The sequence below is a fragment of the Nerophis lumbriciformis genome, linkage group LG06, assembly GCF_033978685.3.
Source record: "Nerophis lumbriciformis linkage group LG06, RoL_Nlum_v2.1, whole genome shotgun sequence".
In the NCBI taxonomy this organism is placed as follows: Eukaryota; Metazoa; Chordata; class Actinopteri; order Syngnathiformes; family Syngnathidae; genus Nerophis; species Nerophis lumbriciformis.
In genome coordinates, this window is record NC_084553.2 from 36,819,124 (window position 1) to 36,834,258 (window position 15,135).

General features: G+C 38.6%; 1 protein-coding gene across 1 annotated transcript in view; it reads right to left on the bottom strand.

Annotated features, from left to right (window-relative positions):
* Nucleotides 1-2,180: 2,180 nt before the first annotated feature.
* The window catches only part of csmd1a (CUB and Sushi multiple domains 1a), a 1,090,750-nt gene continuing 1,077,795 nt past the window's right edge, over nucleotides 2,181-15,135 (bottom strand). Inside the window, exons 74-75 of the mRNA XM_061964242.1 lie at nucleotides 13,405-13,467; nucleotides 2,181-6,672 (exon numbers count right to left, since the gene is read on the bottom strand). Of these exons, the coding sequence (XP_061820226.1) occupies nucleotides 6,513-6,672; nucleotides 13,405-13,467 (223 nt within the window). The 3' untranslated portion in view covers nucleotides 2,181-6,512. The remainder of the gene's footprint in view (nucleotides 6,673-13,404; nucleotides 13,468-15,135) is intronic.

Genomic DNA, 15,135 nt, shown 5'->3' on the forward strand with positions numbered 1-15,135 from the left:
CTTTTTTTTGCTGCAGGTGTTACATATACTGTAATATTGTACATGGTAATTGGGATTTGTTATATATTGTTTATCCATCCATCCATCCATTTTCTACCGCTTATTCCCTTCGGGGTCGCGGGGGGCGCTGGAGCCTATCTCAGCTACAATCGGGCAGAAGGCGGGGTACACCCTGGACAAGTCGCCACCTCATCACAGGGCCATATATTGTTTATATTATATGAAAATATCATATAATAATATATCAGTATATATTATATACTGTATATATCATATGTAAATATTACATATATATCATATTTTATATTGCTACTATGGTACATTTTTAGTCTACTTTATACCTGCATTATCCTTTCCACCCTTTGTAACTGAGCTACTGTGTGGAACAATTTCCCTTGTGGATCAATAAAGTTTGTCTAAGTCTAATCATTTGGCAATTCAGTCTGCTGAAAATGATGGAAAGCGACACTCTACATAGTGACGCTGTGGTCAAAGTTAGGATTGCCATAAAACACATTCTAAGCCATTTAACACTATATTGCCATCTAGCGGCTAAAGTGGATAGTGCACCCCTCAATTTGTCCCGTCTCATGTGTCAGGTAAACCGTGACGAATGGGGCCATGTTAATCCCCTTAGTACTGTACAATTTAATGGATAACTTGCTTTGATATCAGAAGTCAAGCAGAAAATACTTTATTTTATATGAACAAAAAATATTTGGGATGTATGATAATATAATAGATGTTACATTATTTGATATTTAATTTGAAAAGTTGTGCAATTGTGAGTATTTATTGCTGCCACAATGTCTGGAAACATTGAATAGATTTAGATTAAGTACTTTATTGATGCATATTATATTATATTTCCAGGCTTTCGCGGGCCATTTAATATGATGTGGCGGGCCAGATGTGGCCCAAGGGCCTTGAGTTTGATGTCTATATTATAATGGAGTCAATAGTCTGTTGGAAAATTACGTTAACTAGATTGTCCTGCATGAGCAGAACATTTTATAAGAACATGAGGAATTAAAATGAGCATATGCGGAAACAAAGATCAGCAATGACCTTCTTTTAGAGCCAAATACTTATCTTGTGTGTGCCCGATAACTAATATTGCAACTACTCCATCCGTCCATAGAGTTTACTACTTTTCCTGGTAAGGGTGACAACAACGGCTGGAGCCTATCCCAGCCATCTCTGCATGACTGTGCACATTCAGTTGGAACAGCTCCCACAGTGGCAGTACAATAATCAACTATGTGAACCACAACACCATCAATGGCTCTGCAACAACTCTTCTTCTGCTTCCATTAGCCAAATTAGCAGCAGAAGATAAGAAGCCAGCCAGTTAGTGAAAGGTAAACATTCCTCTCTTTCATTAAATTCCATTTTGTTTACTCGTTCTGCATGGCCGCTATCTGCCTGTAATGACTTCTGATGTTGGCTGCAGGCTGGAGACCATATTACGGCACCAGCAACCTTTTGAGGACACACACACACACACACACACACACACACACATAGTGCGCTCACTGTGCATTTAGTTCAATTCTTGCCCAAATGTAACCTCTTGCAGTGCAATTCTAATAACTGCATGGCAGGATAAACAGGACTATAATAAACAGTGTCAATTTTGGTGTTCGGGCACACTTAGAGATCAGCGGCGTGCCATTAGCAGTTAAAATTAGACCTTTTAGTGCGGGACCCTCACAACCTTCTAATTTCAGGTCCTATTATGCCCTCTTGGCTCATTGGGAAATCTAAAATTATATAATTAGATCAATTTAATGGGTGCACACGCACACCAGCATAAACCGAACAACACACTAAAATATTTTGTGACAAGCTGTTCTTTAGTTCTTGTTGTTCTTGAACTGCTATACCACATACACTACAAGTCTTTTTAATCAACTTTCCCACTTTAGGGACATTTACTAGAGGGGAAGGGATTCATATGGACCCATTCCTGAGGGGAAGAGGGGGGCTCAATCATTTTGCAACGCAGCCTGCTGAAAATGATGGAAAGTGCCACGCTGCATACCAACTGACGCTGTGGTCAAATTTGGAAATGGTACAAAAACACATTTTAAGATACTTAACACTCTACTTCCATCTGGCGGCCATCGTGCACCCCCCCCCCCCAACCGCTCCCCCCAATCCGTCACGTTTCATTCATGAGTTAGGCAAACCACAGTCAGACAGTATGCTTTCTGTTCATTTGCAATTATTGAAATCAATACTCATTTATTCAACCATTTCAGGGTAAATTAACTGTTGTTCAATGTTTTCTATTTAATTTGATCTATTTTTAAAAATGGTTTCCAGCAAATTCATATCTTGTTTGTGTGAACTGGATTTTGTAATGTATTGTTTGCAAGCTCATGACGGAGGTCTGAAGGTGAACTATTTTAAACCGCAACTATAGAGATGAAGACATGGTAAACAGTGGAACCTATAAAGTCAAGATTTTGGGGAAAAATATGACTCTAAAGTTGCTGAAAGAAACCACAAGACCTGCGTGCCCCTGTAATTGTATAATAATTTGGACCAAAATTACTCGTATTCTGGTTGGCATTTAGATTTCTGGCCGGAAACAACCAAAGAAACTGGCAAAAGACTTTAAAAAAAGTTGGGTTAGCTATATATTATTTTTTTTTTTACATTTTGATAAAAATGTCCATGTTCTGAAAACATGCATGTCCAATGTTGTAAATGTTAGCTGACCAATTGGATTGTTCTCGAGAAGCAGCTCACACTTAAGGCGTGTTTAAGACTTCGGAGGTGCAGCAGCTTGAGAAAAAAAAGAAAAAAATATATAATCTTGCTAAGATAACTTCAACTACATTTAAAGGCAACATAGAATTACATTTTAGTTCTGTGAGAGATATACTAAACATAAAGACAAAAGTGAAGACGCACAAAATACTGCAAGGAAAACTGCACTTTTTTAATATATATTTTTTTTTTGGCAAGAGCACACGTCTTTCCATTGTCTGTGCATTCTAAAAAGTAAAAACTGCTTGTAAGAGGCGGATCACCGGTTCATATACATGCTGCATATATGTATGTAATTTACCAACAAGCTCTTTCTTTACAAAGTAATATTTACAAAATTTTGGTCATTTTAAGCATCACTGTAACTTTTTTCCTCGGTCCATTGATTTCACAAAGCCCATAGCAGTACTTCTTACTACTTCCGTCAACTACCAGAGCAAAGAGAGCACTTCCTCTGTTTGCTACCACTAATGGCAGACTTCATGAGAGCCTTGGAGCGTTATCTTGTAGCACTTTTGCCAAACGTTTCAAATAAGAACATAAAACAGTGACTTAAAATGTTTTTTTTTTAAATCTTTTTCTCTTCTTCCTTACAATTTCCATTCTCACTGGGATGCCGACTGATGGGATGGCTGTATCTTCCAGCACTTGTGCTCTCCTTACACTGGCAAATTTAGAGGAATCCTCACTCCTCAAATTAAAATAAATACTTCCTAGCGATGTTGCGATGGTTTTTTGGTGTGGGACTCCCCATTTCCTGCATTGGTGTTGCAGTTTTCCACTATTTAGTATGTACAGAAAAGGGAAAGACATATGTTCTTGTTTCACTTAGAGATTGTGGACAATGAGCAATTAATAACAAAAAAAAAAATCAGTTTTCCTTTAATGGAAAGCAGCGACCCAAATTGTTAATAAACACACCGAATGAAATATTTTGAGAACACATTTCTTAATCATTTTGACGATTTTCGTTCTAATAAACACTTGAATTTAGTACCCCATACAATTTGCAGTTCAATATTGTAAACTACTGGTTCACACCCAATTAAAAAAATGAACTGTAAAACCTTCCACCGCCTTTATTTTGTCTTGCTGTCTTAATTGAGCACCTGGAATCGAATCACTTTTAATTTGGTGAATTGTTTTAATCGGTTATCATCAGTCACTTGAAAGAGCTGTTAAAAAGACTCGATTCGTTCGTGAAAATTACTTCTTTAACCGTGAAGACCAACTGAAGAGATATGATGTCGCCTCAAACAGATCAGTAATTGTAATCAAATGATTTCATATACAGTGGGGAAGGGATTCATATGGATCTTGCGTGGGGGGAGTGGGGAGTCATTTTGGAATGCAGTCTGCTGAAAATGATGGAAAGTGCCACTCTACATAGCAGGTCAATGTTGGGATTGCCACAAAACATATTTTAAGATATGCAACAGTCTACTGCCATCTGGCGGCTAAAGTCGATAGTGACACCCCCCCATGCATCATGTTTCATGTGTCAGGTAAACAGTAATGAATGGGGGCATATGAATCCCCTTCTTACTGTAAGCAGCATTCCAATTATAGATTGTGTTGAACATTAGAGGTTCCACTGTTTTCAGGTGGGTTTTCCTAGCATAAGATAGGAAGTGACTCTTCAGAGAGCCAATTATGTTCATGACTCACTCATGCCAGATAAGTAATTGAAAATCAAAACAATTCTTTCTTGCAGCCAGTTTGGAAAACTCAGCTTTTTAATCTTATCTTGCCTCGTATTGATCGGGATGGCACAAAAAGCAGTAAAGAGGTAATTGTACTATTTAGTGAAGAAAGGGTGTGCTTTTTAAAAGGGTGTGTTGGGTGGAAAAAGTGCATTTAAAGATGTGAAATGGGTGACGCATGAGAGTGGTTGGGGACATTAAAAATGCATCTTTTGAAAGACGCTGTTTCTGAAAACTTCTACTGTCTACTACTGCGTGGAATTCATGAGTTCACACTGAGATATACTATGTCATCGTAATGTGAGGCATCACACTGTGTGCTGTCTAGGAGACTTTAGTAGCAGGGTTCAGTATGAGCTTCCAGATCATTAACAACAACGGCGCCAATATGACACACAAGAAGGCCGGAGGTCCACAGGTAAACTCATCACAACGTTCTGGGTGGCGTAGAGCGTTGTCACGGCAACAAAACAAACAGGTATGTTAAATATAAATGTGTATATACAAACACTCTGTAACCCTGTATTAGCCATCATTTAGTCAACTTTTTCTTTTTTTTTTTAAGATAGAAGCTTTGAATAAAATGTTCTTAATTTGAAGGACTTTTTTTTCCAAACCCGTTTCTTACCCCCAAAATTATTTTTTTCACACCCCAGTCAGAAAAACACACTAAGTGCAAAATTTGTGCGGTTTAAGAGTCTGTATAAAGTTTATACTTGGGCAGTCCCAGCAGCAGCGGATTGGGAAGTCCCATTGGGCCACTGGGTTTTGAACATAAGTTCATCAATATCTTCACTGAAGAAAAATGCCAGAAGAGACAATTTGCCTCTGTTTCCATAGCAACCTGGCCTTGTCTCTCATTCCCAGTTCACAAACAGAGAAGCTCCTCCGTCCATTTGTCTAAAGTCAACTTTGTGGCTGGATGATACAAATATCACCTGGCTGATATCCTCTTCTTTCACCCGACATGTAGACGTTTTCATCCTGGGTGGACAATTCTGACAGCTTATTGCCTCCAGGTGTCCTCTAGTTCAACCAACAAGCACGGAATTCTGGCGAGTCCAAGTATGGACTGTTTGATAGTGTTTGACAGGTCTTTGGAAACCTCACAATTGTGTGCAGCATCGTGGATTTCTGCTTGAGCATAGTCTGACTGCTGCTAGAGCAGAATTTGTTGTCTTGGGACTTTTTTTTTTTAGGTGTTTAGTCGTTAAGCTGTTTTTTCATAGGAGCTACAGGAGGGCTGGTTTACAGGTCCAGGATCATGGGAGTGGGTGAAGAATATCCAACTTGACTTTTGGCTTAAGGCGGACTACACCTTAGACTGGGCAATTTAAATGCATTAAGCGGGACGAGCCCCCACATAATCAGCTATGTTAAACACGACAATATGGAACATTGATGGCTTCGCCTCATTTGTTGCCAGATACTGCAGCAATGCATAGGCTTGTGATTGTCCACTTTTAACAAATGGAAACCTCTCAATTGTCTACTCCAAAGGACCAAGTCGTCTCTAGATTTAGTCGATTTAGGTTTCAATGTACCTAAGTACAAAAAAGGTTACGGTTAAATCCAACTTTAGTCATGTATAACCGATCCTTGTGCCTAGGGATGGAGCCAGTAAGCCTTGTATTACTACTGTACTTATATGGTAATCGGGTTGGGGGAAAGGTATCAAAAGGCCATTGGTGCAGTTTACACCCTTCTATGTTGGAAGTTAGGAAACCCCGAACCTCTGCCTGTGTTTCCTTCACATCTAAACCCCCCTGACAAATGAACTAACTTTTTAATGACATCACTGTCTGCTCCCACTATTGCCTGTCGGATGGAGGGAGAGGCTGTGGATCCTCATGTTGGGAGGGAGCAGAGGCACATTACTATGCAGTGTATGCTGACCAGCATGCCACCACACAGACTGCTCCGGTGTCATTCATGAGTTTGTTTGTTTGTCCTGTTGGTTTAAACCACAACGCAGACAGCCATGTCAGACTGCACAACTGCCTTTTTTAAGGTAGCAGTAGGTGTGATGGGCTATACCACAGTGCATACTGTATTGAGTGTGGTGTCGAATCGCACGGCCTTAGCCTCGGTGGGCTTCATGTTGGTGTCGTACATCGGGTTTTCGAATGATGCTTGGCCATTGGTGTTTTCATGGCCCACGTAGCCATTGAACTGGACCTTGGGGCGGGTTCTGAAATTGAGAAAGATGGGGTTATTGCGCATATTATTTGTTTTCACAAAAGTGAATACACCTCTCACATCTTAGCAACAATGTTTATTATAGTACATATTCTCATGGGACATCCATTCATTTTCTACCGCGTACCCACTCTCAAGGTCGCAGGGGGGGGGCTGGAGCCTATCCCAGCTGCACTCGGACAGTAGGCAGGGTGCACCCTAGACAAGTCGCCACCCCATGGCAGAGCCAACACAGATACAACATTCACTCACATTCACATATGAGGACCATTTCAATACTATTGAAATTAAATGTGGATATACTTAGAGCACAGCTTGTGTAACAGTACATATTTATTATCATTGTTTTGGTAGAGTCATGGTCTTGGGCTGCATGAGTGCTAGCAGCTAGACAGCAGCAAAGTACTGTGGTTCATTGAAGGGAACATGAATTCATTAATGTTTTTTTCTCCTTTTATTATTGCAATATATTTAAGGGCATAATCCAGTTAGAACTGGAGCTATCCATACCAGATACGGTGGAACCTCTAATGTCAGATACTTCTGAAATGTTGGAATTCAGAATTTTACCAACATTAAAGGCCTTTGGTGGCAGAAAACTTCCGCGTTTGAAAGCCGGTACTCAGCATTACCAGTTTTCAGTACTTTTCTGTGTGTTCATGTGTTAATAAACATTTAGTACCTATAATCATTTTTTTAATTTAATATTTAACAGTGAGCTGATAACTGTGCTGGCCAGTTGTTATATGTTGCTGTCTTCTACTTTGAAGTCTCATTTACAAGTATTGTAGACTTTGCATGCAGTTGCAATTCCAAGACAATAGATGTATTGCACACTTGCTGCTTTGTTTTAACGTGCATCTTAGTTGTAGTTTTCATTACAATTAGGAGGCGTTAAAATTGCCATGTAAAATCACTAATGTTAATCAGTAGCATCTATATGGCAAAGCCAATGAGCATCGAGCTAGTGCATTTTTGAAAAGTGGACCTTTACTTTACGTTTGAGCGTCTTATATTAGAGTGTAACGTCAAGGGCAAAAAATGTATCAAAATATTGTACCGCTTGATTAAACATGGATCAATACCTGCTAGTACTGGGTTTTTGTTTAATTTTTCATCTATACATAGTGCAATCGTTAGTGTGCAATATCTATTACATATTAATCATTTGTAGTTTTTCATTATGTTTTACTTTTGTTACTGTATGTAAAAATCTGCACTGCAATCACATAATTTCCCCATCGTGGGAAATATGAAAGTATATCCTATTTTAAAGTTTCCAATTCAGAGCTCACTCAACTTTAGTAAATAAGGACACTTATAATATCCATCCATCCATTTTCTACCGCTTGTCCCATACATTTAAAATAATCTTAAAAATTACAGTAGCTGCAACAGTATTGTTTGTTTACATTATCCATCCATCTGTCCTTTTCCAACCACTTGTCCCTTTCGGGGTTGCGGTGGGGCTGAAGCCTATTCCCACTGCACTTGGACGGAAGGCGGGGTACACCCTGGACAAGTCGCTACCCCATAGCAGGGCCAACATAGAATGACAACATTCACACTCACATTCACACAATAGGGCCAATTTAGTGTTGCCTATTAACCTATCCCCATTGCATGTCCTTAGAAAGCTGAAATGGAATTATAAAATGTGATTTTGTTCAATCTTAGAGGTTCCACTGCGTATGTGAAGTCAATGTGCAATGGCATTTTGACAGGAACTGACCAAGCGTATAAAGGGACTGGGAAAAAATTCCAGTTGAGCCAATTAGTAAATGCTAAAATGTTACTTTTTACCTTTGGCGGATAGTCATTTTGAAGACTTTAACCCAACAAACCCTCACATACTGTATTGTATATTGGTGGTATACAGTAAGTGATGGTTGACATTTGACTGTAAAAGTACCAGTACCAAGAGAATTCAAGAATGCATAGAATGTATTAGATATTTTATTAAAAGTTATGTATCATGCTGGTGAGCCTGATGGGGAGGAGGTGTCATGTTAAAGTCTACAAACTTCTTGCCTCAGTGGTTTATAGCTGCCAAGTACCCATCTGCTCATCATGTGTGAACATGCATGACTGTTTCTATGATCCTGCAATAGTTTGACTTCTAACAAATCATTAAAATCATGTCATTATGGAAGGAGGACGGCAAGAAACAAAGTGAAAATATGTGGACAGAAAACTGACTATTGTCTTTGTTGTCGATTATGGATAATCACGACCTATGATCCTTCACTAATAACTAATAACTTTCCTACAGCTCTGTGGAACTATGGGATTCTGTGGCTCAATGTTGACTGTGACCTCATTAAATGTGTGTATACTCTATATGCGTGCACACACTGTTAAAATCCAACCCCAGGGAGCAACAATGCTTACCTTATGGCCTAAACTGATTACTGTACACAAGCACACAACAAAGACTCCCCTGCATGGCAGTAGTTCAAGTCACTGCATTAGCTTCTGTTTGTGGCTCAGTGTGCAATACTTTAATTTTATTGCCAGGATGAAAAACCGCACATGTAATTGCTTTGACAGTATTATAGGGTCTGCACAGACATACAGGCCAAAGCAGGACAAACTGCAGCAGACAGACTCTCACTCTTGGCTTTCATTAAAAACACTTTGCAGTAAAATGCAAAGATAAAACACTGTACTGTTATACCAGGATATTGTTTCTCTTGGTTTGGCTTTATGAGAGATTGTCTTTGCATGCAAACAGGCATGAAGCGGCAAGCTGTGGAGACACAAGGCTATAGGCACTTGTGAGGCAGCTGGGTTCATGAGAATACATGCATGTAATCTCGCAATTACCAATTTGCCAAGCTTCAATCTGATGCAATCATAGGACAAAGACCACAAATCAGCATTTCAATTGAAAAGGCCCACTGAATGACTATAAGGTCAATTGGAGTACATTTTGTCCTATAGTTTTACTGTTTTTCCTGTATTCTATACTCAAATTATGGCAGTGGACCAAGCAAAAAAGTGTAATGGTTCTCCATTGTTTTATCAACAATTAATTCACCCCTCTGACAATGAGAACACGAAAAAACTAAAATTTAATGAGTAGACGTCCTTCCGAGAAAGCAAAATAAAAACATGTCAAGCCATACTTGCCAACCTTGAGACCTCCGAGGTGGGGGGCGTGGTTGCCAAGCTTGCGTGTGTGTGTGTGTGTGTGTGTGTGTGGGGGGGGGGGGGGGGTTTAAGAGGGGAGGAGTATATTTACAGCTAGAATTCACCAAGTCAAGTATTTCATATATATATATATATATATATATATAAGAAATACTTGACTTTCAGTGAATTCCAGCTATATATATATATATATATATATATATATATATATATATTTATTTTATTTATATATATATATATATATATATATATATAAATAGGAGAAATACTTGAATTTCAGTGTTAATTTATTTACACATATACACACACATAACACTCATCTACTTATTGTTGAGTTAAAGGTTGAATTGTCCATCCTTGTTCTATTCTCTGTCACTATTTTTCTAACCATGCTGAACACCCTCTCTGATGATGCATTCTGCTTTGTCTCCTTGTTGTGTGCGCAGTTGTGCACTGCACTCTCTAAAAGCCGTAGATGTTATTGTCACATATGCATGTACAGTAGATGGCAGTATTGTCCTGTTTAAGAGTGTCACAACATTGCTCTTTACGGCAGACAAACTGCTTTACGGTAGACGAAAATGTAACTGCTGTTGTTGTGTGTTGTTACCGCGCTGGGAGGACGTTAATGAAACTGCCTGACAATAAACCCACATAAGAAACCAAGAACTCGCCCTTGATCATTCTACAGTTTTAAAGTGATTGGGCAGGCACGCTGTTTATATTGTGGGAAAGCGGACGTGAAAACAGGCTGTCGACACGTCACTCAGGTCCGCATGGAGCTGGAGGGGGCGTGGACAAATTTTCTCCCGAAAATCTCCCGAAATTCAGGCGGAGCTGGAGGCCCCGCCCCCTCCAGCTCCGCCTGAATTTCGGGAGGTTTTCGGGAGAGGCGCTGAATTTCGGGAGTCTCCCGGAAAATTCGGGAGGGTTGGCAAGTATGTGTCAAGCTAACTAAAACTGCTCTAGATACAGTACAGGAGGGAATACTGTAGTTCTCTGTACTAATTATTGGGGATGCAACAGTAAGAAAATGTCATGGTACAATATTATCACAATATTAATGCCACGGTACTATATTATTGCAGTATGTGTCCAAAAAAAATAAAAAAATAAAAATGCCATTGTGTGTAAAATTAAGTGGCAGGAATGTTTAGGATAAACAAACTTACTGTAATTGAATATATATATATATATATATATATATATATATATATATATATATATATATATATATATATGTATGTGTGGGGAAAAAAATCACAAGACTATTTCATCTCTACAGGCCTGTTTCATGAGGGGGGGTACCCTCAATCGTCAGGAGATTTTAATGGGAGCATTCGCATACCATGGTTTATATAGGGCACAGAGTGGGTGGGTACAGGCTGGCCTAGGGGCGTGGTGATTGGCTCATGTGTTACCTAGGAGGTGTTTCCGTCTATGGCGGCATGTTGTTACAATTTCGCTGCGCTTGTTGAGGGATGACAGGTCTGGACGGTAAATAATAAACAGTTTCTCTTTCAAGCATAGGTTGCATCTTTTATTACCACTATTGTAAGGTGTGCTGGATGCAAGAATTTGCCATGTTATTGAATATTCAACATTATTGTCTTTGAGGTCCCAAATGTGTTTGCTGAGTTCTGTGGTATTTCGCAGGTTTTTGTTCCTGAAAGAAGCCTTGTGGTTGTTCCATCTGGTTTTGAATTCACCCTCGGTTAATCCTACATATGTGTCGGATGTGTTAATGTCCTTGCGTATTACCAATCTAAGGTAATACGCAAGGACATTAACACATCCGACTATGCTTGAAAGAGAAACTGTTTATTATTTACCGTCCAGACCTGTCATCCCTCAACAAGCGCAGCGAAATTGTAACAACATGCCGCCATAGACGGAAACACCTCCTAGGTAACACATGAGCCAATCACCACGCCCCTAGGCCAGCCTGTACCCACCCACTCTGTGCCCTCTATAAACCATGGTATGCGAATGCTCCCATTAAAATCTCCTGACGATTGAGGGTACCCCCCCTCATGAAACAGGCCTGTAGAGATGAAATAGTCTTGTGATTTTTTTCCCCACACATACATATATTACGCTCTACTACGGTATCGAGCACTATTTTTTGGATAACCTTATTAAGACATATATATATATATATATATATATATATATATATATATATATATATATATATATATATATATATATATATTTAAGTGCAAAGAATAGTGCAGCAAGCAAATATATATATATATAAAAAACAACCTTACAGTTAAATGTCTTTAAAGTGACAATGTAAACATCCAGTGTAACAAGTGCAAAACAATAATGTTCACTTTAGTGTCTTTTTACTTTTACCTTCTAAGAAGCCATGTCCTCTGTAGTGGACATATATTTATATCCCTTTGGAAAATGCAGTTTCTGAGAAAAGTTAACTCACAATGTAACTTTTAGTGATGTAAATACCTCACAAATTGATGTTTAGCCTGGCTGGCTTCAAATATATTTTCTTTCGGCGCCTTGACCGAGTCTGTTTTAGTTTGGAATGCTCAAGACCCTTGTGGCGCACTTTCTTACCTCCGCCAAAGAGGTTATGTTTTCGCCAGGGTTTGTTTGTCTGTTTTCTAGTGTTACGGTCCCCATGTCGTAACATAAAAGACGGATGCTCTGAACTTCCTTGGTCTTCTTGAACAGTTCATTTAAAAAGAGAATGTTTGTAAAAATGATGGTGTCGCTAGTATAGCAAGTTGTGGCAACGCACGCGGGTGCGCCGTGATCATCTTGGCTAGCAATCTGAGAGAGAATCTGGGAGATGTAGTTTATTTTCAGACCAGCCAAGGTGAAAGCGCCAAAAAAACTACACTCATCAAATTTTTGTTAGATATTGTCACACGTCACAGAATTATTGTAAAGATTTTGAAACCGCAATACCACGGTATTTACAATACTGTTACATCTCTACTAATTATCTAGTAATATTACAGTACTAATGTCGGAAGAGTTGTTGACACTCAGGAAGCCAGTAAGTATAAAAACTACCAGTGCAGCTGTTTGTAGTCCAGCAATTGACTCATATAAAATAACTTATAGATACAAATCTAAATTTAGTAACTGCCAAAGCCAAATGCTGTTGCTAATTGGACCCTACGTGTGAAAATAAAATGTCTGATTGTTGCTTACACTGCCATAAAAATAGCATAACAAGACTATTCAATTGACTTTAACAAGGCTTCTTGATAGACAGAGAGATGACAATGAAGTCAAATACAAAATACAATTCACGATAGCCGCAAATGATAGCCGTTTAGATACAGTAGGGCTGCACATCTTTGGTAGAATCAGATCTTTTATTTTACCTTTAGTAGGTTTTAACCTTTACCTTTGCTTCTTGTTAGTTTGATTCTCTTTCAACTCAGCTCTTTCCCTTCATCGTGCAGCCGTATTTTCAAGCATGAAAAAAATTGTTGCAAACTGCAAGCAAGCAATGGCAACACTGACGGAAGATGTGGCGGCGGGCGGCGGTCTGGTTGCCGCTGGAAACCAGGTGAATGACAGGCGTCAGTCTTACCTGCCGCCAGGCCCCCAGGTATCTTTTGGTCGTTCATTGTCATCTGTGTCAGCAGACAATGTCCTGCACACAACCATCAGCTTTAACATAATGTACACTTCCACACACTCTCTTAACGCAGTAATGTCATAGTATAGTCAGTGGTTTGTTGACGGTCGTACACCTTTATTCAAAGGGGGGCTTGGATCATTTTCTTCTTTTCTGACTTATAAATGTTGTTACAATGTTGAATACTCTTGCATACGCATAATATCACAGACATGTGATAAAAATAGCTTTTCTTATGCAGCGCTGTGTTGATCGGATCGTGGGCAGGTGTACCTCAGGTTGTGACCGGCAAAGCTATCAATTGTTTATAAAGTTTATTTTTGACTTTGTCTGGAAAAAACAAACATTTAAACGATTGTCCATTGTCCTATAAAAACATGTACTTCTGCTTTGAACCACACCTCCGCCATTCACTTTGTTTTGCAGACCAGTAAAAACTGGGACAGGGACAAGAAACAATAGTCATCAATTTGTCTTAGTGACCAAGTCAATGTTGGTGATTGGCAATATTTTTTGCCGCCCTAGGCAGAATTTTATTTGGCGCTCCTCCATTACAAAATTTTTTCACTGACTTGTATTTATGTGAAACATTGTTTATACTTTTTTAGATCTAAAGAATTAGAATTAACTAGAATTAAATTTGATGCATGTTTTTTCCTAGAATGTATTTGTGGGAAACAAATTGTTCAATGGTTTATTTTTTTTAGTGCAAAACATATTGACACATCATTAATTTGTTGACACTTTATCTTTGATTAAATTTTTAGTATAGCTGCACTATTATTTTATATACACATTATTGCTCCAAGTACCTTTTATCTGAAGTGAATTGGGAAAAAAATCTAACATCAACCCTTCTTAAAACAACTCCAACCTGAATTTGAACCCTGTATCTCTGCCTTACAAAATAAGGACGAATGTCGTGCGCCACTGGAACCAGTATAACTTAAGGGAAATTTGCCATATTCATGTGGTAGAAATAGGTTTGTGTTAAAATGTCATAGGAAGTGCCCTGTCATTCATCAATTGAGATTTTATATGCGCTTCTTCACGCAAGAAGGCGGGGGCCCTAAGCACTACGTGTGTTGTGCTGGGGCAACCCTGAATGCAAAATTCTCAAAATTTGCCATTTAACTATGAATTATGCTGGTTTTAATGTTCCTTGAAGTGTGTTTTGTATACTGTAATACATTGCTTAAAATCACTTTTTTTAAATGTTCCTAAAAAAAAGAAGAAACAATTACACACATTTGCCTTTAAACAGCAGTGGGATACATTATTCTGTTCTTTGCTTTTAGATACGAATCAATCAACATTTGTTCATAATTTTTTTAACAAAATACCTTAAATTAACGTGTGTGATATATTTCGATTTCCTTCATTTCATGAATTACTTTTGCATCCACTGCATATGGAGAGAGAGCCGTTATATCCCCTCGCTCTACAGTATCTCTCCGCAGCATGAACAAAGATATAGACATGCAATAATTAATTACCAGTCTGAGAAGAACGGCAAGCAGACGTGTGTTGAAATAAGGCAGAAAATAAGATAATTTCCTGCAGCACATAAAATTACTTATGGAATTAGACAAACAATTTAGGGACATGCATCATTGCAACAATGATGCATTTCAAATATTTACCTTTACCATGCCATTATTGCCTTACACTGGGAAAATTTGA